Source organism: Ambystoma mexicanum, chromosome 6p (assembly GCF_040938575.1).
Source record: "Ambystoma mexicanum isolate Mex_15411 chromosome 6p, UKY_AmexF1_1, whole genome shotgun sequence".
NCBI classification, from domain to species: domain Eukaryota; kingdom Metazoa; phylum Chordata; class Amphibia; order Caudata; family Ambystomatidae; genus Ambystoma; species Ambystoma mexicanum.
In genome coordinates this window covers 1,173,101,979-1,173,127,679 of record NC_090935.1, presented here as the reverse complement: position 1 = coordinate 1,173,127,679, position 25,701 = coordinate 1,173,101,979, and the positions used below count along the sequence as shown (strand labels likewise).

At 46.5% G+C, this 25,701-nt stretch overlaps 1 protein-coding gene across 1 annotated transcript in view; it reads right to left on the bottom strand.

Moving 5' to 3' along the window:
* LOC138510277 (transmembrane channel-like protein 2-A) overlaps nt 1-25,701 on the bottom strand; it is a 1,079,160-nt gene that overhangs the window by 907,377 nt on the left and 146,082 nt on the right. Inside the window, exon 5 of the mRNA XM_069625812.1 lies at nt 9,775-9,865. Coding sequence (XP_069481913.1) covers nt 9,775-9,865 — 91 coding nt within the window. The remainder of the gene's footprint in view (nt 1-9,774; nt 9,866-25,701) is intronic.

The following is a 25,701-nucleotide window of genomic DNA, read 5'->3' as shown; positions in this document are numbered from 1 at the left end:
TCCGTGGAACCACGTTTATAAAAAAACCTGACAAATAATGCATCAACATGATCATGTCATGAATCAACATATAATCAAAGTGGCCATTTTGAATTGCAGGAAAACCGTGAGAGAAGAATTCTGGACAAGCATATCCAGATGTTCTTTTGAAACCCCATCTTTACACAAGAATGAGGTAAGATCTATAAATGAAAATTGTCCAAGACTCTTCCTTTAAGTCTTGGACACAAAACTGATTTTTTATGTCCTTTGGCCTAACTACACGGAGAATCCTTGCCTGCCTACTGAATGACTTATCTTCAACTTCCAGAAACATTTATAGATGAACACACCAAGGTAGGAGATTCTTCACTCTCATTATGCAAAAATTACCAAAGTGTTAGCATTTGGTTTCAGCAAAAGTTACGCAAAACAAAAGGGTATACTTTTAAGAATATTACAACATTCACTTGGACTATGTCAATAGTCAGCAGTTCCTGTTGTAAACAGCAATCATTATTTTTAGAAAAGAAAAGGAATTAAGTTCCTGACTGACACATCAAGGTGTCCATGAACCTGGCCTCATTTTCTGGTCAATGTTTCAAGATCAAAGAGGCTGCATTTCAGTTGCATGAAAATTCTGAGAACCCATCTGAATGATAGACCGTTAAGATGTGCAGCACAGTTTCACTGATGCAGCTGCTGCAAATGAAAAAGCTGGTAGAACAGAGTCAGCAAGAAAAGGCAACAACCACTGTGCTCAACACAACACCATAGTTATCATGAATACCGTCAACTTCCTTATTAGGAAGTACATTGCTCTTTTTGCTTTCACCACACAACAAATCTTCTGTGAACACCACTGACTAAAGTTACAAGAGGGAGATGCAGAGACTATGGGGTATACTCCACACCTAATCAGGGAATCTTCAGAGTGCATCTGTCTAAAAACGAATACAGCAGTTGTTCAGCAGCTCAGATGTTGAGTACATTTCTGCTTGATACATCTCACCTGAGAAAGAATGATGATACACTACAGTACTAGTTCAGTAAGTGGTTCATCTGTACAGAATCACTTGTGAGAGTTGGCACAGAATTCATATGCTCCCCTAGTCCCCCACCTCATTAGTCTTAGTCTTTAGTGTTACCTGGGCTGTTTTATCTGGTCGCAGGAAAAGCCTGGCAATGCCCTTTATTGAACAATTCATTTTCATTCAAATGAACCAGCAATGCATGAAGGTTATGACAAGAGAGATATCCATAGACAGCACACCAGTTCAGATGATGAAGGCTTGGTGTCCACTGCTGTTTAGCAGGGAATGTGGTTGGGGGAAAAGATAGACCTGAGGAATGACTCTGTAGGGTGAGGTCTAACTATCAAATCGTGATGAGATGCTATTAGCATTTTTGCTATTACATACTGTTCTTAGTGCCTGCTCATAAAGTGAAGGATTGGATGGGAGACCTACCTTTAAACTCAATAAACTGAGAGCTACCAACATGAGAATATTTTTGGCTCTGCTCACTAACTGACACAGACAAAAAAGTGTTCAGTGGGTTCTCCCCACCACCTGAGAGCGACCGAAATGAGATATTTTGGGGATTCTAGACTCTCTACAAGAGATGTACAGACATCATCTTTCTCAGGGCCTCCCTCGTGATGGTGGTTGAAGGGCTGCACTTGAACTGGGGTCAGAGAACAGCACAGCATGGGGACACATAAGAATATTTACACACAGATGTCAATAAGCATCCAGTATATACAGTGGCTGTCAGAGAGAGGATTTCAAGTGGAGCAAAAATGTGTTGGGAACATTTTGTGCCCTTTTTTGCCTTTCCCCTTTTGGTCAATTAGGGGAGTGTTGGCATTATGGGCACAGAGGTGAACCTTCGGTGAATCTTGGACTGCAGTGTGATCCATCTCCCCAGCCTGATATTACCCCTCAGCGTGGGCAATATGTGTCTGCATGCCAGAACAGGTGGCCAGATTAGCTGCTCCTGAATGTAGGCACAGCTAGCCTTTCAGTTTCAGGGAGGCTGAGTGCCAACCAAATCAACACATACCTGATACCTCCTGCCTGTGGACAGGCTTACGTTAGATAATGCTCAAAAGGGTTGCCATCCTCTGAGCCTGGTAGCTAATGACTCCAGATGGGCTGGAATATGCAGCTGCCATGACACCAGAGGAGTTTACCTAGGCAGCAGGGGCAGCAGGTGGTATTTCGGCATACACCATTGGTTTATGCCACTGCAAAATGTATTTGGGCATTGTAGTTGTGCCAATTTAATAATGCCGTTCCTTATTGCCTGCCATACCTTCTTATTGTAGAAATTGCACAATACTGCTCGTTACTATCCCAGTACCTACCCCTAAGGCAGGTGAAAGTACTGTCATACCCAGGAGGGGCCTATACTAGAAAATGATGGGTCAGTGCCCTATTATTCAATGCATCCACTGGACTGCCTTCTCCTCTCCTTTAGATGAAGCCACCTCAATGGCGCACGTTTTAGCCTCATTCTGCTCATCCTCTGGCTTCCATTCCTCCACCTCCTGACCCTTTTCCTCCTGCTGCAAATCTGCATCCTCCACACGCAGGTCATCTGCCTTCTGCTCCACCTCCTGCTGACCCTCCTCCTGCCGTACATCTGCCACCTTACATCCACACCTCTAATTCCACCCCATCCTTCTGCACCACCTGCTGTCACTCATCTGCCTCCCCGTTTCCCCTCTTGCACCACCCAACAGCTGCTTCATGTTCCCCTCCTGACTTTCAATTCGTTTTCCGCACCCTCATGTTTCTCATCCCACTGCCGTTACCAGTTCTGCCACCTGACCCAATTCCTGCTGAAACCCCATCTCTGCCTCAGGTTGCACCACCTGGTGACCCACCTTTCAGTCAAAGATGACATGTCACAAGGAGATCCATTTGCTCCAAAACAGTTGTGGTGTGCAATAAGATAAAGGGCCTCATTACGACCCAGGCGGTAAGGGGTTTACGGCAGCGTAAACAGCGCCGACCCTTACCGCCTGAGTACGAGGTCCCTTAGCGCCATGGCGGATTTAACACCTGCTTTTAGCAGGTGTTAAAATCCATGGCGCTAAGGGACCATGGAGTTAATTACGCCACCGTAATTTACGGTGGCGTAATTAACGCCTTCCCCACTCCCATTATGCCCTATGGGGCAAAAATGGGAATGGGGAAGGGTAAATGGGGATTGGGGACTTACCGCCCCGCCAAGGTCGGAATGGGGCGGTAAGTCCGCCAACCACCATGGCGGAATTGCAACCTTAGCGGCATGGACCATGGTGCTAATAGCACCATGGTTCTCCGCCAAGGTTGTAATGAGGGCCAAAGTATTTTCACACGTATTTCTGCAAAGGGTTTCGCAGAAAGATTATCTTTTTTTTATACTTCTGTTTGAGTGAGTTCAAGAGTATTCACGAAAACAAAGATCACAAAGGGCTTCCACAATGTTGGGGGGGCTCTCAACACGCACACCCGGCCACACAACAGATACACAACAGATAGACGGAGCCAATCGTACTGTGAACCTCCTTTATTCACGTCTACTTCGTAACTGCCCTTCTCCCCTTGTCCCCTCCCTTTCCACCCTCTTCCCGCTTCCCCACGTGTGTTTTCTTAAAGGGGCTGTGTCCCTATTAATCATGTACAACACCTCCCCTGTGCTTAACATGAAAGTCAGGTTACATTTGTTTGATGATTCTCACTGGTCTCTTTATTGTTCTTAGTGGCCTCCCTGGGATTCCCTGCTTTCGCCAGTCGTTTCCTCTGGGGGTTCTGTTTCGTCTTCCCCGCTTGGGCCTTCAACCGCTATCTCTTGTGTCTCTGGCTCTTCAAGATAGTCTCTTAAAGAATGAGGAGTTTCGGGTGATGTCCCCCGGTTCTCTGGTCGCCTTGATCATGGGACCTTTGATGGCTGTGATGACTCGAGGCTCTGGGCAGTAGCGCGTGTCTGTCTTCTTACGCTGAGTTTGTCGGACTAGGACGGTTTGTCCTACCTCTAGTTGGTGTTCTTTCGCTCTCCTCTTTTTGTTGGCCCACTGTTTGGCTCTTCTTTTCTTTTCGGCGTCTCGTTCACTGATAGCGTATCTTCTTCTGGTGTGTAGTCTTCCCACTGGGGAATGCATGTTCGGGGTTGGTATCTCACCATGAGTTCGGCCGGCGGCTTTCCCGTTGCGTCATGCTGAGTGTTTCTGTAGCTTCTGGGCATACTGCAGATGGCTTGCGTGTGGGGTGTCTGCTCTACTGCAGCTTTCTGTCTGGTTAATTTGATGGTGGCCATGAACCGTTCCACCATCCTGTTGGCTTGGGGCGAGAGTGGTGTGATCTTCTGGTGGTAGAATCCTAAGTGGTCCGCGAGCTACGCAAATTCTCGTCCTTGGAATGGGGATCCGTTATCTATCTTGACAATGTTTGGGATGCCCCACTCGCTGAATAGTTAATCTATGATGGGTGCTGTTTCACTGAATGATGTCGAAGGTATTTGCTTGATGAATGAGAACCTTGAGTATTCATCTATTATCACTAGCAGGTACCCCCCTTCTTCCAGGGGTCCGTAGAAGTCCATTGCAACTTTTTGCCAAGGCCTTGTTGGAAGTGTGGTTAGTTGGAGGGGGTTCGGGGCTGACCCCTTTACTGCAAATTGGCAGGGTCTACAGTGCATCAGCATGTCTTCAACTATCACGTCCATGTAAGGAAACCAGACGTGGTTTCTGAGAATTCGTTTTGTGTTGTCAACCCCCCTGTGGCCCTCATGGGCTAGTGTTACCAGGGTCTTCCTTAGGTCTCTCGGGGCTACTAATCTGTTTCTGTGAAGTAATATGCCTTGGTCTGTGGCTATTAGTTCTTCGTGCACTTTGGCTAGCCGATCGAGCTCTTTCTTGTCTGCTTTCTCCCCTCCGTTACCTCTTTTTTGGTGCTCTCTCCATTTGTTGGAGCGGGTGAGGGAGATGGCGGCTTTGATCGTTGGGTCGGCCTTGCTTCTTTCCTCAAATGTTGCAGTTGAGATCATCGGTGGCATGGCATTTGAGTACAGGTAGGAGATGTAGTCTGCTGCCTCATGAGCCATGGTGTCGTTCTTGTTCATCGTGGGGTGCCTGGACAGGTAGTCCACCGGGTTGGCTTCTCCCCCGGGTTTGTGGACGATCACGTAGTCATATTCTTGTAGTCTTATTCCCCAGCGCTCTATTCGGGGTGGCATTTTGGTTTTGGGGTTGCCGAATATTGAGAGGAGTGCCTGATGGTCTGTTACGAGGGTGAATTTCCAGCCGATGATAAAGTGGTGATATTTCTCGCAGGCCCATACCGCGGCTAGGCTTTCCCTTTCGGCTTGCGAGTAAGCTCTTTCTGTGTGTGATAGAGCACGGCTGGCGTATGCCACCACTGCATGCCGGGCGTTGAATTTGGCGTCAGTCTGGGCAAGGATGGCTCCAAGTCCTACTGGGCTGGCATCTACCATAATGATGGTGTGCCAGTCTGGATGAAAATATGGCAGCTGACGATTGTTGGTGAGGCTTTCCTTTATGGCCGTGAACGCTGCTTGGCAGGGTGCATCAAAGACAAAAGGTTGGTCCTTTTTCAGGAGGGTGCAGAACGGGTTGGTGATTGTGGCATGGTTCGGGAGGTAGCGTGCACAATATCCTGCCATACCTAAGAAGGAGCGCAGTTCCGCCGCTGTCGTGGGGGCTTGGAGGTCGGTAATGGTTCATTTAGTGTCAGTACTGCTTCTTGGAGGGTCTTGCAAACAGTTATTAGGGCATTGTGTTGTTCTTGGTCCTTTCCAACGATCAAAATATCATCACTGTAGTTTAGGGCATTAATTTCAGATGCTATCAGGCATCTGATTGTCTCCTGAAAAATCTCTGCAGCAGATGATATACCAAAATGTAGCCTCTTGTATCTAAATAGTCCATCATGGGTTGCAAAGGTGGTGATTGGTCTTGAATCTGGATTCAGGACGAGCTGGTGGTAGCTCGGACGAGATCTAGTTTTGAGAAGTACCTTGCCTGATTTAACCTGATAAGCATGTCTTTCAGGCTTGGGCCTGGGTGCCTCTCCCTCTGGATGGCGGTGTTTGGGATGCGCATATGGACACATAAGCATATGCACATATCGACACACATGTCTTTCTGGCCCAAGCCTGAAAGACATGCTTATCAGGTTAAATCAGGCAAGGTACTTCTCAAAACCAGATCTCAATCAGGGCTACCACCAGCTCGTCCTGGATCCAGATTCAAGACCAATCACCACCTTTGCAACACATGTTGGACTATTTAGATACAAGAGGCTAAATTTTGGTATATTATCTTTGGGCACTATCACTATTGGGGATACCCACGGCGTTGGTCCTTCTGCTTTCTCTATGATATCATTGAGGAGGAGGAGTTGGATCTCCTTTGACACTTGTTCCTGAAGGTGGAAGCCCACTTTACGGGGGTGCTGTGGCACCGGCGTGATGTTGTGGTTGATGTGTAGTTTAATGGGTGAGTTTTTGAGCATTCCCACTCCCTCGAATAGTTTGGGGAACTGATGTTTGAGGTCTCCTTTTGCGAGAGGTCGGTCTGTAAGAGCCATGATGGTTTCTTGTGTTGAGGGGTGTCCCTTTATTACTTCCGATTGGTCATATTGTAGGTCAATCAGTGCCAGAGCACTGGCCGTTCGGTAGCTGAGGAGACAGCGACCTATGGATGGGCTCTTAATGACGTGGATTGTGGATGTCACCGTGAAATCGCGGTGTGTGAGGTCACATTGAAATTGGCCCCTTGATGTCATGGGTAGGGCTGCTCCCCATTGGAAGATGTGTGTTCTGGATTCTCGAAGTGGGTACAGAGGGGCAATGTCACGGTACAGGTCTTCATTCATGACGTTTACCGTCGCTCCCGTGTCCACCACAAACTTGTTCTTGGTGTTCCCCATTTGTATCGTCACTTTGGGAGCTGAGGCGTCTTCAACATCGACGCTGAGAAGTGGGACATATTACCTATCGTATCCATCTTGCAAGTAATGAGTTTGTTCGCCTTCCCCTAACTGATGTCTCAGTGGGGAGTTGGTGTATGGGTCCATGTCCTGTTCATGGGGTGGCAGGGGGTCCCTCATGTATGTCGCTCTGTGTTCCGGTGTTTGCATTGGGTCTCGTTGGCGGATGTCATACAGTTCATGATCTTTCTTGTCTGGCTCAATCTGGAGTGCTTCTAGTGCCCTCACAGTGTTCAGGCGTTGATAGGAGTTCATGGGGTATGTTGCATTTCTTTCGACGGGGCGTTGTTGTTCCATGTGTGTCTCTGCTGCGCGGCTAGCAGTTCGTTGGCGAGTTGAGCTTCCCTCTGGGAGCTGTTCCTTGCACATCACTTGGAAGTGGTTTTACATTCCGCATCTTAGGCAGCGCTGGCCGGCGGCGGGGCATGGTCCTCTGTGTGGGTACTCGAACCCGCATCGGTAGCATTGGCGGTCACTCTGGGTCCATTGAGCAGAATATCTGGAGTCGTTCTGTTTTGCGAGGTCGGGTATCGGGTGTAGGGGCTTACTGCTGCGATGATGTCGCCTTTTTTTGGGTTTTCAATGGCTGTGGCTTGGACATCTACTCTTTCATATACCCTGGCCAAATCCAATACTTCTTGTAGGGAGAGGGGCTTTTTTAGGAAGTGTTTCCTAAACATGGAAGATATGCACCCTTCAATTATGCGTAACCTTATTGATTCATCATCATTAAAGTTGACAAAGTCGCACTTGGTTCTCTTTCTTTGCAGGCGGATGACAAATTCTCCTGTGGATTCATGAGGTAGTTGGCCACATTGATTGAAAGTGTACCTCTCATAGTCACGGTTGGGTGAAATGACAAGTTTCTCGTTGATGGCTTCTAGGAGTTTCGGATACGTGGTGCGATCCTGTGGGGGAACTGTGCGTATGATGTTTTTGATTTCTCTCCCTGCCATGTTGGCGAAAATGCTGAGTATGTTGGGTGATTCTTCTGTGCCAATGGCACCTACAAAGTCCTCGAATTCTTCTACCCACTCTTCCCATCGCTGACCCTGGTCGTGATGAGGGTTCAGTGTGAATGGTGCGGGTCTTCTCATTAAGCTGGCGTGAGAGGAGGGTGCTCCTGTTAGCGGTGGCTGGGCATTGGCATCTGCTGCATCTGGAGCTGACATGATGGCGCCGCTGGGTATAATGTAGCTACGTAGGTGTCACGTGGGCGCCGGTCTTGACTGTTTCCTGAAGCACTGTGGTCACTTATGTCATGTACCAGTATGTGTTCTTTCCTTATAGGTGATTTTCACCTGTTGGTTTGTTAGGGTAGAGCCAGCCGTGTGATACTTTTTGGCTTTTATTATTTTCGTTTATTGCTGCTGGGCCCCAGGGTTTGTCCTTTATTTTCACTGCCACGTTTATTTATTTATTTATTTTTTTAATGTCACTTTGTGGGAGACATGGGGTTTTTCTTATTTGTGCCTCGTTCCCTTCCTGGCCCTTGTCAGAACTCCTTACCTGATGGGGTGTGACCGCAGCGATCCGTTGTTCTCTCTCTCTCCCTATGGATGGGCGGGATGAGGTGGCCGGGCAGCCGAGCCTGCTGTGCAGTCTCGGGGTGCCGCGGTCTCCTCCTTTCCGTTCGGGCAGCTCCGCAGCCGCTGGTCCTCCTCTCCAGGGGCGCACGGACCTCCCGGTCGATGTTGGGCACATGGGCCCGCGAGGTCGTTTACCCCGTGTCGCTGGGCGCTCGGGCCCCCTCTGATATACGGGCACACAGGCCCTTAGCAACTGCCGGGCACACGGGCCTCTATTCCACTGCAGGGCACACGGGCCCACCTTGTCAGCTGGGCACACGGGTCCCTTTATAACTGCAGGGCACACAGGCCCACCATGTCAGCTGGGCACATGGGCCCCTGAAGATGCGTCGGGCACGCAGGCTCTCCCTCCTTGCTGAGTCTGCTAGGTCGCTCGCACTGCTGGGCGCTCGGGCCCTCCTGGACTGATGGGCGCTCAGGTCCACCACCGCTGGGCTCACGGGCCCTCCGCTGCTGCCGTCACACAAAGGTTTGTGTCGGCCTCGTTGCCAGTTGTTGGGGGGGCTCTCAACACGCACACCCGGCCATACACGACAGATAAACGGAGCCAATTGTACTGTGAACCTCCTTTATTCACGACTACACGTAACTGCCCTTCTCCCCGTGTCCCCTCCCTTTCCACCCTCTTCCTGCCTCCCCGCATGTGTTTTCTTAAAGGGGCTGTGTCCGTATTAATCAAGTACAACACACAATCTTTCCATTTGCTTTTTTGTGGTGGGTGAAGGAAAGTTAAGGGAAAGGGAATCAAAATACAAAAAATAAACTATTGCGAATGGTTTCACAAAGGACTTTTACAAAGATCTTCTCAAAAGGGCAGCAAGGCTTTAGGATTTTCACAAAACAAACCGAATACACAATAAAATGTCAGATGGGGGACTGTGGGGGAGTGTGGAAAGGATAACAAAAAAGCCTTTCACAAGCCCACATTCTGAATCTCTCACAGGTGTCCACTGCGGTTTTAAGCTGCGGACGGTTATCTGAAGTTCACACAGAACCACCAACGCTTAAGGCAATGTTTGCCTCTCCACCCAACATCTTGCTGACCAGAAATCTAGAGAAGGTTAAATTAAAAAGAGCGCTGAGGCTTTGTGAGCTTGAAACTGCAACTACATTTATTTAGGGAGGAATTCTGGACTTGTTTTTTTATCAAGCAATGCTTTGAGAAGTAAAATAAATTGGTTTCCAAGGCAACCGTTTTCTATACATACCTTTGTCATCATTACTTTGTAGGCATAGAATTTTCTTCCTTTTCCTTTTCCTAATGCACCTTCAAACTTTTCCACAAAGGACTGGGCATCCCTATGGATGTAAATAAGAACTTGTGTTACCAACAATGAAAGAGTCGTAGACGTTTACAATATTATTCATGATACAAGTACTCCATAATAAAAACAGACTTTACAGAATTGTCAAATCTTATAAAAGTAACAACACATTTGACCAATTATTATCTAATCTAATCCGCAGGCTAGTAACATCGCGCCTGAACCTGAGAGTAAGAGGAATGCTACACAAGGATTCTGATCACATGAAATTCAAAACTTCATCACAATACTACCGCAGTGTAAGTTTATATACAACATGGGACAAAAGACGAGTCCTGGTGGTAGATGAACTGCAAGCCACGTCACCCCATTAGCCCAGAGTGTGACATTTCTGCTAGATAAAACAAATAGGTTTGTGTTGTGACATAGCACCTGGACCTGGCAGGATGAGCCGTGTGTGTGTGAGTGAAGTGAAGCTTGGAATGTGGTGTGAGGCCTGGAACCTAGGATTCATGAGAGTTCCATTGGATGTCGGTTGGGAGAGGCAGAGAGAGAGCAAGTGGGAGTAGACGCTAGTTACCTGCTCTCCTTATTTACCTTCCTACCGCCAACTGTAACAATAAAGCAAGCTTAGATTTTCTAGATACCTGGCTCTGGAGTGGTTCCTGTGTCCTGCCTGAAGTTAATGCCACTCCAAAATACTACATTTTGCCGACGAGGAGTCCTTCAAGAACCTAGAGGAAGGGTATAGGAGAGCGAAGAGTGATGAAGTCCTGAGCAAAATGAGATGAGAACTCAATGCCATTCACCAGCAAGCGAAGAGCGCTGATGTGAGAAGCTGGTGAAACTGCAGATGGAGAGCGCAGACATGAGAAGCTGGTGAAACTGCGATGAGTCAAATAGCCATTAAGATAGACGGCAGAGACATTGGCGCTTTAAAAAAATATATAAATATATATAAAGTCCCAGCCATGGGGCATGAAGAGTCTTGGGCACAAGGAGAATCCCGGGGGAGGCAGAGCTGCATGATGGAAAGCAGCCCAAATGGGCCCCTGCTGATGGTGTCCGGGCCAGCCAGTAAGTGGTTGTTGCAATTAAGTGCTGCTGTGGTCCAACAGGAAGGTACCTTGTGGGCCTTGGAGTCCGGACTCATACCTGTAACGGAAACCGGAGGTGAAATTTGGGCGTTTGCAGAGGTCCATGGTGGCCATGGGTGGCGCGCGCCCAGATGTGTCCCTGCATTCCAGCCTTGCCATTGGCTGGAACGCATAGAATTCCACCTGCGCCTTTGCCCTGTTGTCAGAGCTCTAGAGCTTCATTAAGAGGAAGACGGTTAGAGGAAAGGGCAAGCAAACGTATTGGAGCATGATGTCGTGCACCGAAGGCACCCGTGATGCCGAGCATTGGGAGTTTCCTGCACTACGTTGGTTGCGGACCAAACTTTTAATGTTTTTGTTTGTTTAGACCACGAACGTTGCTGGCATGCGAGATGAGTGCTTATCCAAGATGACATGACAGCAGATTTCGGACAATTGACAGGTACTGTGATTGGAGTAATACGCGGCCCCATGGAGAAGTAATGAAAACACTATGCTGACATGGTGTTGAGTCAGTTTTAAAATGCAGCGGCGTAGTGTGCCGTTTCCGGATTAATAATAATCATGGGCAGCGTTATGAGTATAAAGTGCCGATGAGTGATGTCCAGTTGTTTCATAGAGCAACGTGATGCAGAAACAAAATTGCAGTGCTTTGCTGACATGTTTTGTTGCTCGAGAGTTACTTTGACACTGTGTGCTGTGTCTTTAAAGCAATGAGATGACAGTTATTGGGTGTGTATATTGAGGTAGTGTCATATGGAGTGGTGGTAGTGTTCATAATTGAATTAATATTGAATGAGGTTTTAGTGCACCATTATTTAAACATAAGACGTTTTTGCACAGTATTCATGAGAAATGTCATGGGACACATATGATATTCCCATGTATGATGAAGTAATGATTTCAACAATGAAATTCACGAGTATTTGAAATGGGAATGTATGTGTGGTGCTATTGAAAGAATATTTTCTTAAATGATGATATTATAGAAACGTCCACAGAATTGTTTTGACAATTATTGATTTTTGCACAGAACATTTCTTAAATGATGTTTCTTAAATGATGGGACAGAGGAAAACATGCACAGTGCGGTGAAATTATTTTTACACAGTATGTTTCTTAAATGATGATTTATTAAATGATGAAACTAGTAATGTTTTCCTGAAAAGGGAATTATTGAGTGCCAGGGGGATGGTTAGAAATGCAATTTGAATTTATTTGGTGCACTTCCGAAATGGTGCTTGATCACCACCATTTTTGTTTAGTGTTGGTACATCCCTACATTACTGTACTAGTTGTTTTAAGCACATGAGTATGAGCTCAGTGGACGTTTGTTGGAGTGCATGTCCTTGGCCCTCATTACAACCCAGGCGCAAAGTGAAAAACGATGGCGGTAAAGGATTACCGCCATCGTTTTCCGCTAGGTCCGATTAAGACCCGTGACCGTTAACTACGATGCCATTAGCAGCATCGTAGTTAACGCTGCCGCTAACTGCATCAAGGACGCGCGCACGCGACCCCCCACACCGTAATTACCGGCATGGCGGAAAGGTACGCAAATGCCGACCCAAGCGGACATGCACCTAACGCCATCACCCAGCCTGTTAAGTACCTTACCGCCATGCCGGTAATTACGCCATCACGAACCAACCGTAAAGGGCCTTGTGCAGTGAATCCAGCTGCCACAGGTGCACAGAATCAGCACAGGTGGAGGCAATACAGACTCAGGAAGTACAAAAAGAGCACACCCAACCCCTTCCCAGACCCAGTCACACTCCACAATGATACCAATAGGACTAGCAATGTTGGGGCTGGAGGACCTGATAGCAATGCAAGTGCTACAACTACAACTACAACAACAACAACAACAACAACAACAACAGGCTGCACAGAGAAGACGCAGGAGGAGAAGGAGGGCAAGGCAGGCCCAGCAAGGCCAACCGGCACAGCCAGTACCACCACGCAGGCAGCCCACAATCCCACGCATCAGAGCCAGTCCATTCAACCTCACTGCTGAGCAGATCCACACCCTGTACCTTTTGGACCGGGACACCATCACCGCCATCGTGGACATGACGCACAACGACATTGTCAGCAAGATAGAAACACCAACTGCCATCCCACCCCTACTGAAGGTAGTGTCTGTACTCCACTTCCTGGCCACAGGCACCTACCAGCACACAGTGGGGCACTTGCATGGTATTTCACATCCATTATTCTCACGTACACTGATCCAAGTGCTCGATGCCCTCCTCAAGCACACAGACGACCACATCTCATTACCACGGTCTGCCCAGGAGATTGCAAACACCAAAGTGGGTTTCCATGCACTAGCCGGCATACCTGGTTGCATTGGTGCCATCGACTGCACCCATGTGGAATTGGTGGTCCCACATGCCATGGAGGTACCGTACCGCAACCGTAAACAATTTCACTCAATCAACGTGCAGATGGTCTGTGACTCCAACAGGATCCTCACACATTGTTGTGCCCGATTCCCCGGATCAACCCATGATTCAATGGTCCTGAGGAACTCCACAATACCACGCTCCATGGAGCGACATGCAGGCCCAAGATCCTGGCTACTCGGTGAGTCTCACGTCATGACTTTGGTATGGCAGAAAAGGGGAGGGGGGAATGATGCATACTCCACCTGGCAGAAAGGGGGGGGAATGATGCATACTCCACCTGGCAGAAGGGGGGGGGTGATGCATACTCCACCTGGAAGAAAGGGGGGGATGATGCATACTCCACCTGGCAGAAAGTGGGGGGGGATGATGCATACTCCACCTGGCAGAAAGGGGGGGGTGATGCATACTCCACCTGGCAGAAAGGGGGGGGATGCTGCATACTCCACCTGGCAGAAAGGGGGGGGGAATGATGCATACTCCACCTGGTAGAAAGGGGGGGAATGATGCATACTCCACCTGGCAGAAAGGGGGGGATGATGCATACTCCACGTGGCAGAAAGGGGGGGGAATGATGCATACTCCACCTGGCAGAAAGGGGGGGAATGATGCATGCTCCACCTGGCAGAAAGGGGGGGGGGTGATGCATACTCCACCTGGCTGTGACTAGCAGAGACGATCATACCCTAAAGCAGCACTAACGTAATCTCACACCTGTAGACATTATGCCTGACCGAAGCAGCCCCATCATGTCAAAGAAGTTGTGTTCCAACCATGACACAACCATCTGCAAGTACATTGTACCAATTTGGACCCTTGACTCCAACGAAATGCACCTACATGCACGTCACTATACACAATCTACTGAAAGCCGTGTCCCAAATAACAGCGCACAAAGGAGGCACATGACGGACAGAAACACCACAACACCACAGCACAGACAGCAAGGCCCACTAAATGTCCCTATCAACATCCGGATAGTTCACCGGGGTCATAATGATGCAGATAGAAATGTAGCAATCATGTGAGCATTGACATCACAGGACACGTGCCAGGTCACCTAAACATACGGCATGGACGGACACAGTGGATGGGCACTCACAAGGCACTCGACCACCCTGCATACATGGTTTGTTGGCATGCAAAACTGTCCATGAGAGCCATGGACATATACCGTTTGCATAGCGTGAATCCATCAGCGCAACTGAAAGTGGTCCAAAGTAACAGTTCAATGTGCATGTTGGCACGTCATGTTCAGAATTAGATGTAATGACTGACACATACATTGTTTCCTACATACAGGTGATGCTGGCTATCCCCTGAAGAGGTGGCTCCTTACACCAGTCCGGAAGCCACAGAACCAGCATGAGGCGGACTTCAACCGTGCCCATGCACGTACCCGTGTAGTGATTGAGCAGGCATTTGGCCTACTGAAGGCACAGTTTCGCTGCCTCAGCAGGTCTGGCGGGGCACTCCTGTACTGCCATGAGAAGGTTGCAAAGATTGTCATGGCATGTGTGATGCTACACAATATGTGTGTCAGACGGAATGTTCCACTGCCCCCTGACGCAGAACTGCAACCACCTGACGATGAGGATGATGAGGGTGGGGATGGGGCAGCACCTCAAGGAGGCAGGGATGCACAGGAGGGCCGTGAAATGCATCAGAATATCATTGACCAATGCTTCTAGCACACACGGCTGGTGTGTGTAACATGGAGACGGCACTTGGGGCACTGTGTGTGTCTGGGACATGAACACTGTGGACTGTACACCAATAAAGCACACATACGCAATGAGCAATGTCCACAAATTTGATTTGTGCAAATCAAAAAAGTGAATTATCAATGTGCATAGGTCAGAAACACCCTATTCCCCCCCACTCCCCCTGAACTCCCCAACACACCCAATCCCCCCTCCGCCTCCCCCCTGAACTCCCCAACACACCCAATCCCCCCTCCCCCTCCTCCTGAACTCCCCAACACACCCAATCCCCCTCCCCCCTGAACTCCCCAACACACCCAATACCCCCTCCCCCTCCCCCCTAAACTCCCTGCAAAGGTGTGACGGTGCCCGTGGTGAAGGGCTGGGTAATGTTCCATTGGTGCACTGGACGGCCACTATTGGCAGCCCCCTCTCCCGGCACCTGGGGCCCCCCTGCCTGTGCTCCTCAGGTTCCTGGATGACCTGCAGACTGGGCTGGCTGGGGCAGAACTTGCTGCGAAGGAGGCACTGGCCTGCTTGCTACGCCGTGTGTCCATGATTGTCTGTATGAGTTCACTTATCATATTCCGCACCGCGGCTAGTTCTGCACAAATGCCCTTGCTTGCTGATTGGATGGCTGCCTTGATGTTCTCAGCACATCTCTCCATGCCTGCAGTTGCGCCTCCACAATCAGCAACATGCTGTGTCAGTAGTGAGGACAATTGTTGTTGCCTCGTTGATATTTCGTCTAGCGATTGCTGGAAATCAGGGGCAATGGAGGTTGCAATTGCCGGCCCAATTGGACTACTCCCCTCCTCCCCTCCTCCCCTACTCCCACTGTGCTGGGAGTGGCTGGCCATGTATCTCCAAGGGATATCCCCTGTGTGCCGTCTCTGTGCAGGCTACATGGGGACAGGTGTGGGGAGTGAAGGTGGGCGTTGGGGGAACATTCAGTGTCATCCTCCATATTCCCCACGTCGCTGTCGGAGCATGCAGCGACGGCAGCAGTCTCCCCAATGGTACTGCTCCCCGAAGACACATTTCCCTCAGTGGGCAGCAGTTGTTGTGTGTCTTCCGTGGGTGCTATCATGGCACTTTCATCGGGGGTCATTGCTGCCCTGGGCTGTCTTTCAACAGGGATTTTGGCCTGGTGTGGTTTGGGCATGGGTCCAGCAGAGGTGGAGGGTTGTTGTGCTCTTCCCTCTGTCCTGGGCTTCTTGGCTGGGGTGGTGCCACTCTCGTCCCTGCCGGTGTCCGATTGTGAGCCTGTGGTGGAGCAGAGGAGGGAATGTGTTATTGATGGGTCAGCGAACATTGAGCAGGCATGAAGATTGCCATGGTTTTGAAGGATAGATGGTGGACTTTGTAGGCTGTGACATACAGGTTGTCTCCCTTTTGGGTGGGTTGAGCATGCAGAAATGTGTGTGTCTGCTGTGGAGTGTGCATGCTGCATGTGTGCAGGGTGTGGGTCTCCTGCTGATGTGTTGTGTTTCCCACATGGGGCGACATTGTGATTCCCATGTAAGTGTAATTCAGGGTGTTTTGCATGGCTGAATTGGAGGCACCTACCTGTGTCTCCTGATGTCGGGGCTCCTCTCTCCATTCCACCAACGCCCTCAATGCACTCTATGCCAATCGTCGAGGCACAAATCTCCTCCCATGGCTGCATCTTGATTGGGGAGTCTGCTCCCCCGCCTGTTGCCAGGCCCAGGTTTCGATTGGCTGACAGTATGCTCCTTACTCGGAGCCGGAGGTCATCCCACCTTTTGTGGCACTGTTTGGAGGTGCGTGGGGTGGTACCTACGGCACTGACCTGTTGTACCACAAGTTCCCATATTTCCTTTTTGCGGGCTATGGCTGCTCTTGTCATTTCTGGCGAGAAGACGATGTCCGCCTTTTCCTGCAGCGTTTCTGCCAACATCGTTAGTTCTTCCCGACTGAAGCGGTCCTGCCGCTGCCGATCGCAGGCTTTCTTCAGAACTTTGGGCATGTTTAGGTGGGAAAATGGGTGGGTGATGGGTTTTACAAGGTTTGAGGGTCAAATGTGGTGTGGTTGGGTAAGATGGCAATGGATTGTGTTTTCAAAGAAGGCCGCCGTGCTCTTTCCCGTTCCGCCGCGATGACGCTACTTCCGGTTCCACTTATTTACGGTCACCGCTAATTACGGTCACCGCTAATTACGGTCACCGCAATGATGGGTGGCGGTAGTGCACCTTGCGCGGCGTACGATGCCGGTAAGGGCCGTTTTGGGGTCATTTACGCCATGGCATAGTTTACATTACCGGCATGGCGTAATGCTCGTGCACGATGGGTCGTAATGTGCCGCACTTTACGGCATCGGACCAAGGCTAATTACGCCATGCCGGTAATGTTGGATACTTACCGCCTGGGTTGTAATGAGGGCCCTTATGTTGAAATGCATGTATAGCAATCCATGCATAGTCTGTAGAGGTTGTGTTCATTGGGGAATGTGTGTGCATGTTATGTAGTGACATACATGAAGTTAGTAGCTGAAGTGTGTGCATGTGAGAGGTAGCAAGCATGGAGGAGAGGTTGTGGCCCACATCCTGGCCAGGTGTGGCACCATGGTTTAAACCTGTTGTCAAAAACCTGAGTTGTAAAGAAGTATGAATGCAAGAGGAATTTTAGCATTCTTGTCAAGTTGAATCCTATTTGGATAGCATATAAGTTACATGGGACACTAGGGCAAAGTGTCTTCTGAGACTTTTTATGGAGACTGATCAAACATATTTTGACATGTCATGTGTGGGGATGGGCCCTGTGCAGTACGAAAGGTGTGGGACAAGTGCCCACATCTGTTTCCAATGTTAGTTGTTGAATTTAGTATTGTACTAGGGGTGATGGTGGAAGCTCCTACTTGAGGTCTGTGTTGCCGGAATGTACCTATTGAGTCGTAGGAATATGGTTTCCTTGGCAAACCTTAATTTAAGAATTAGTTGAGCAGGTCTTTGGGGCACACAGAGTGATATGCCAGTTTAGTTTGGTGTTTGAGTTGATTTGTGTCAAATGACATGTGGTCATGGTGTGACCAGTGGAAATTTCAGACACTGGCAAGTGATTTAGTGGAATATTATTTATTTATTTAGACATTTTAAAATTACATTTTTTGCAAGCCCTAATTTTTCATTTTTTTAGTGCTTGCGTGCAGTCTTCGCACAGTTTAGTCTGTGCATATCCTATGCACCATGTCTTTTGTGGTTGCATAGTTTTTGTGCTCTTTGTTTTGTGAGCCACTTTTCAATATTTTTCATTACTTTTGTGTGTTGGAGAGAAGTGGTGTTGTTAGTGGCTAGAAGTGTTGGTGCTATTTGGTCTTGTCTAAGAGTTAGTTAATTTGAAACCTCTATGTGCACCTCCATGTGTTGTGAAGAGTTCTTTGAGAAGAAACATTAAGGATTTTTTGGATGATAGAGTGGTTGCTCGCACTGCAGAGTCTGGGGTGCTCTGTACTTTTGGTGAGGTTGTGCCTGGACTTGGCAGGTCTAGGGTTTGGGTGTGGCAGGCCCTTACAGAAGGTTGTTATAGGTGGTTGATGTGAGTTAGTGAAGTCTATTGCTCATAGGGAGCAGGCTGTGCTTGGGGGTGGACGCCTGAGGTCCTGGGGGCAGGCCAGGACAGAAGATGTTTTAGTTCCTCGGTTTGTTAGTATCCTTGTGCACATGTGGAGAGTTTTGTTTTCTACTTTTGAGGAAGGAGATGTGTTGTGACATAGCACCTGTTCCTGGCAGGATGGGCTGTGTGTGTGTGTGAGTGAAGTGGAGCCTGGAATGTGGTGTGAGGCCGAGAGAGCCAGAGGGAGTAGAAGCTAGTTACCTTCCTACCTGCAACTTTAAGAATAATGCAAGCTTACCTTTTCTACTTACCTGGCTCCAGAGTGGTTCCGGAGTCCTGTCTGAAGTTAATGGCACTTCAAGATACTACAGTTTGCCTGTTCACCCTGAAGTGCCCGTTGTACTCTCTACCTTAATGATTCCAATGGATGAACAGAACACAATAAGCTCTGAAGCAGAGAGGTGAAACCTCGACTAGAGAAACAATGGAAGTCATCGCAGAGCCTTGTGTTCCCTCAGAGACACCTCAGGTGCCACACAAAGCATACATTCAAAGATGCGTCAAGGCAGAGACAAAGATAAGCCTCCAATCCAGCAAACAATAATGCATAATTCATGCAAAGCCAACAAGAACAAGGTGACTCTGATAACTAGAGCGCCATCATCCAGTGTCTCCACGGAGAGCTTCTCATCAGCAGACATTCTCAAGGCAATAGATGCTGCAAGGGCATGGTCTCAGGAGGATAGCTCAGGGGCAACGTGGTCGCCTTGGAAGCAAGATGACGCAGAGCAACACAGGTTCGATGCCCGGGCCGCAATTAGAAACCTCTGTATATTAAGCATGTTATAATAACCAATCAAATCATATCATATCATATCAGTCAAGATGGATATATCCCTAATGATACAGGGTTAGCAGAGAGTGACTCAAATGCTCAGTGAGTAGGAGAACCTCATGCACAGAGAATCATTACCTGCGGTTCAGACACCACTAAACTATTTGCAGTGGAGGGCATGGCAACTGGAGGAAGAGCTGAGAACGGTGTGCCAGATCTCGCTGAAACATCCTATGGGTTGTTGGCCTCTGAAGATCGTGAAAGGTTGAAATTATTAATTACTCATTAAAGATTGTATGATGTCAGATGATGGACCTACACAATTGCAGACCACTTCAAGTTGGAATGTGTTCACTGGTTGCTCACTAAAGAATCCTCACAAGGGGCCTCATCCAGTGGCTATGATCATCAAAGTCCTGAACTATAGACATTTCACTCAGAAAGTGGGGAAGGGGCTGTGACACTTAATGTCCACCCCAACTGCATTCAAGCAATTTGTAATGCCAGGTATTCCAATGAGGGGGTCAAGAGATGATGCTGGGTTGTGTCCATAACATATATGCTTTTATTCCCATTAAATGTGAAGTGCTTGACAATAAGTAGTCATGTGACATCACCTTTCAAACACAGAGATGATGGTTACAAAATAGAAGCAATCTGAAAAAGGAGACAACTCGGAATGTCACCTACATTTGAAACTTAATAATTAAACATAGTTGATCTCCAAAGAATGCATAATGGTTCACATTGTGTATTAGTATACACATTTATCAGAACCGATTATTGGAATATCATAATCATAACATAACCATATCCTCCATAAATTGCGGGGATAAACCAAAGACACAACATGCTTGTTTGTTTGTTTGTTTATTTATTTGTAGGGCGCACCAAACCCTTAGGTAGCTGGGCGCACAACGTTACAAGAAAACTTACAGCTTAGTTACAGGTATACATATATGCCACAAAACCCTAGTGCTCACAAACTGCACATCATCACAATACATAGTTTTCAGGGTCCAAAAAAATAAAGAGAAAAACAAATTGTGCCATTTTGAGTGTATACCCAATATACATCAATTGGCTTTCAACTTAGGTAGGCTTCCGTCCATATATTGTATAGGACTCTACTAGGGGGTTAAACATTTCACAGAAATCGTGCTCTAACATATGGGCATTTATCATATTATTTAGCTAGCCCTTAAACACTTTGTGTTGTTTACACACCCACCCCACAGCCACACGCCTATGTACCACCCCCAACACTACACAAATGAATTTGAAGTTGAGTAAATTACTCTTCCTAAATAACCTCAACAAATAGCCCCGGGGGAAAGCAGGAAGCTTCATGCACTATCATGGTCAGCACTTTTGTCATATGTGTCCTAAATTGCAACCCTGACTTGCAGGATCAAGCAAGGTGGAAGAAGCATGTTTGCGGATGTCCACATCTGGGGCAGCTCCCTGGTTTGAATTCTGTGAAGTTTTCAAGCATAGTGATGTTAATAACAATAATGTAGCTAAGAACCCAAAGATATATGTGTAGGCCGAGAGGCAGTTTCTGACCACTGTGATTCTCTTTATTGACTAATAGTTCTAGCTTCCATTTTGCAAATGCCATGCACACTAACTAGAGGCTTACTAGTTTGAAGGTGCAAATATAGCCTAGAAATCAGCTTTGTAGATAGGTCTGATGTAAACTCTGTATGGGTCAATGGGTAGATTCTGCCACTATCTATTTTGGGTGGATCTCAATCTATGGTATTGGCATAGGCACCTCCCATACCACAATTCATTGGTTATTTGAAGACAATACATTTTCCCATTGAGAAATCTCCTTTTCTCCCCAGATATTGTGATCAAAAGGAACATCCATCACTGGAGATACCCACACATCTAACTGGGGAGAGAATAACATGGTATTTTGCATCGTTACCCTCAGTTGCTCCCATGCCTAATGCGTACACCTCAGTGATAAGGATTGTGTTGGTCTGAGTGATCCTACTGAAACAGCTGTACTCAGGGCATATTGGTCATCACATTTAGATTCTATTCTAATGTGCAGCAGAGTTTACCCTTTTCAAAACCATTATGTGGCAAACATAGTTTGTGACACTAAGTGGTAGTCAACCAAATTGATGATGGAGATTATTCCCTTCGCATAGGGTCTGGTTAGTATTGTCTGCTGCAACTTAGGACACTTACACCGCCACATTTTTCTAGTGAGAATACTATCAACTATTTGGAAGATTGTGTTTGGTACCAGTATTGGAAGTGCTTGAAATAAACAGAGACATTTTGGGAGGATCAGCATTTTAATGGTTGCTGCTCGGCCCATTATTGTTGGAGGCAGTGACACTCATCTGCTAACCTGACTAGCCAGATTTTCTTATTTAAGCATAGGGAGAGCACTTTAGGGTCTGTGCTTTACATTTCACCAATGTATGGGTCCATTGGAATCCCATGCTCGTCAGAGATAATTCAGCAGTTTTAGTGAGAGGAAGAAACCTGGATTTAGACCACTTTATGGGCAGCCTGATAAACTTCTAAAAAGAGTCTCAGTTCTGGCTATAGGACATGCTACAGTAAGCTTCCAACAGGTACAACAAAAAAGAAGCAAAACTTAGTGCCATAGAGATCAGATTGCCAAAGCAGGAGAGACGTAGGTGGAATCTATGACCCCGTTGCACTGCAGTCCGTAAGTGGACCTAGCATGATACATGAAAAGGGTATAGGGGAGTGTCTATCAATCCTTATAATTCAGAGGCCTGGGATGAATTGGAAATATACCTGAAGATGGAGCTCTAATGTTAGTGCGTGTATACAGCAGAGTAAACATGATTAGTGTAAACTCAATGCCACTAAGCATACTGGATGTTGGTCGCATGTTCGCCTGGTTGACCACCCATCCTGAATGGAATTGCTACCAGGCAATTGGTTGACATGAGGTAGATTGCTGTATCATACAGTGTTTGGATTGAAGTTTGAGGGGGGAGGGTGGAAACTATATTGATGTAGTGATAATTAGGGTCAAGGAGAAATATCCTTGCAACTTTCAGATAACAGACTTTCGGCTTTGGACCTAGTTCGAGTTACAGAGATCTAGGACATGTCTCCTTATCATGATGTGCTTTTCTGTTCATAATGTTTGTACAGTTTGGCATTACAAGCTAGAAAACCAATTATTGGGAGCTCCTTTATATTAGAAAGCCGTGGTTTGTGAGAACCTGTCATGTTTGTGGGGTGGGAAGTTGGGTGTACTTGTATTTAAAGAGATGATTTCTCACCACCATTTTTTGAATTCTTGAGTGCATGTGGATGAAGCGTGATGCCTGAACTGGAATATCGAGTGGCTGGGAGGGGGAAATATGACAGAGAGAGTAATCTATTTCCTGAAATACAAACATGTACAGATCAGTAAACCACAAGGAATAGTTTCATGCAATCTTTCTTCAATGAATGCATGCATTTATCTGTATGACAGGTGGTATGATATTTGAAATACAAAAGGAGCCTACAGATGGCTTAGGTAGATATGTATTACATTATCATTATTAGTTATGCCTGCTGAATGCGTGTGCTCTGAACACAGAGTATAGGAATATTGTTACTGGGCTCAGAGTGATAGCTCAAAAATATGTGGTATGCCGAATGACCTGGAAGAGTGACCTGAACATAGTTAAGAGCCACACCTTGAATCAGTACCACCGTGGGGTCATCCTTCAATACACAGTGATTGTAATGCAACCTAGCTGGCGGAGATGAATTTACCAACCCAAAGGACAGAGAATGCTCATTGGATTCACCAGCACAAGGTCGTGCTAGAACGTACATACCGTTGGTGAATAATGCAGTTGCTTCAGTGATTAAGGACTTTGGTTACTGGGAGAGGGTACTGTCTAATAACTATCCTCTAGAATTAAAATGTACTATGTATGCAGGTATACTCATTATTTCTGTATTGCCATTATCAGGTGCACATCTAGGAATGAGGTGCTGTACGAAGGGGATGTACCCAGGAGTTACAGTAGGGAGCATGGGTATCATAGGATCGGGGATGGGCATGAGAGGGGGTAACCACAGTGGATGAGATTAGAGTTCAGTGGAGCAATCAACTATTGGTGAGATGGTCTTTGAAGAGCAAAGTGTATGCTTACACATTGACCTGATATACCAAAACTATACCAAAACAGAGGAGACATTTGTGTATGTTGCTGCATGGGTTGACTAGGAAAATTCCTATGGAGTTAGTGGGGAACCTCATTTATAATAACTGGGAACAGAGTAAATAGTTGTTCCAGTCTGGTGAAGCATTTAAGGTACGTGAAATGTGAGGCCATAGCATTGGCAACTGGGGTTTGTAGAATATTACTTGGACAGATCGAGGGGGTCTGAAAAGATGGTTACGGAGCTTGAAGAGCAGATGGAAAGTTTGCAGAAATGCAGATGGAGAAATGAGAGAGCATCATACAGGAATTCCACGTGTGCTATGCTATGCAATACACAAAGGGTAATAAGGCAGGGAGAACTTAAGCATGGTTCTTAAAAAAGATAACAGAATGAAAACAATATGTCTAATGCATGAGACTATGCCATGTCCACTTATTATCAAATTGATATTAACAAATTGTTTTATTAATTTATTAACAGTTTTATAAGAGGTGACTTCATTGGACCCAGAACAGGCTGCGGAATATGTAGAACAGACACAGTTTCCAAGTTTAGATGTGTAGAGATGATTTTGATATATGTTGATCTTTTCAATAAGTGGCCATCACTAATTTAAAAACCCTTAGTATACAGTCCCAACCCACAATTCTGGCCCATGAAACAGGCTGTGGTGAGTTAAATTCGAAATTGTATACAGGGCAAGGCATCAAATATAATGTTCATGGGTTTATTTAACATATTTAACATATTTAACGAGGTTTGCCTGTGAAAATTCTTACTATATATAATACACACATTCAGTCGCACAACAACAACTGTTAATAATGTTTCTAGCAATTTTAATCCTAAATAATGCAACACCACCTCTAAGTATGCTTAAATTATGTGACCACAATGACAGTAATTGGCCCGTACATTAAAGTTCTCCTCAGTTCCCATTTAAACAAAAACAACTTCAGCTTCAGCCAATAGTTAGTTAGTTTAACACATTTTATTTTCTCAAAGATCAAAAACAAATATTGTTCCCAAGAGAAAATGTGCATAACGAAATTACGTTTAGGCATGCATTTTTAGTTCAGACTATCTCCTCCCTCCAGTGTGAGTTTGGGGTTGTGGGTTTCTGACATATGCACGTGGTTCACATTCATATAATAATGAGTCTCATTCAATGCTGCAGTCTTTTGTTAGAAACATGGTGGTATCAATTTGAAAAGCACATGATGTTGTTCAATCCAGCCAAATATGGAAGTGGTTTTGTGTATTTCTAATACAAGGATGAGTACCCTTCCTGCTCCACTTTGCAAATTGGGTCCCCCTGCTGCGAAACCCTTTCACTTCTTTGTGAAGTCGAGAGGAGAGGGTGTTTTTATTTTAGGATTATTTTCCAAAGGGAACACAATTAGGATGCTGAAACTCTCTTTCACTTCACAACTATTTTTAAGTCTCTCTGGCTTTCACAGTTCATGTATTATCAAGCAATCTTTCATTAGACTATGATGCAATGCACATTTCAACTACAGCTCAATGTATGTTGATTATCTCTCTGAAAGCACTTTGGGTTCTATTTAATTATCACTTAAAAAATGCTACACTGTCACAACCGGGAAGCATTAAGTATTTTTCACAGTACACATGGTACTGAAAAAGCATTTTTATATTTATTTAAATGTAATCTTCCTCAGCTTTAAATAAACTGAAAAAGGTTATAACGCACATTACCAACTACAAAACTTTATTGTCATTCAGCCTAGAGAAATGTATCATCCCCGGCACCCAGTGTGCAGGAAATGGTATGTTTTCTGCACAACGTCAAATTTTACTTAGCCTTTATGCAGTGAAAAACACAGTGCATTTCTCCATAATGATCTTAAGGTATTCTATTTGCAAAGAGTGTTCACTAGTGGCAACTACCACCCCAATGCCCATGCATCGGAGGAACTGATCAGGGTAACACATCTAGGGGCCTTATTTAAATTTGGAGGATTTCCTGTACTCACTTTGAATATTTGTCAAGGACACTGAGCCAGCAAATGCACTTTAGTGCTCCCAAGCAATTTCCAGCCATCAGACATCTGCTGGTCCCT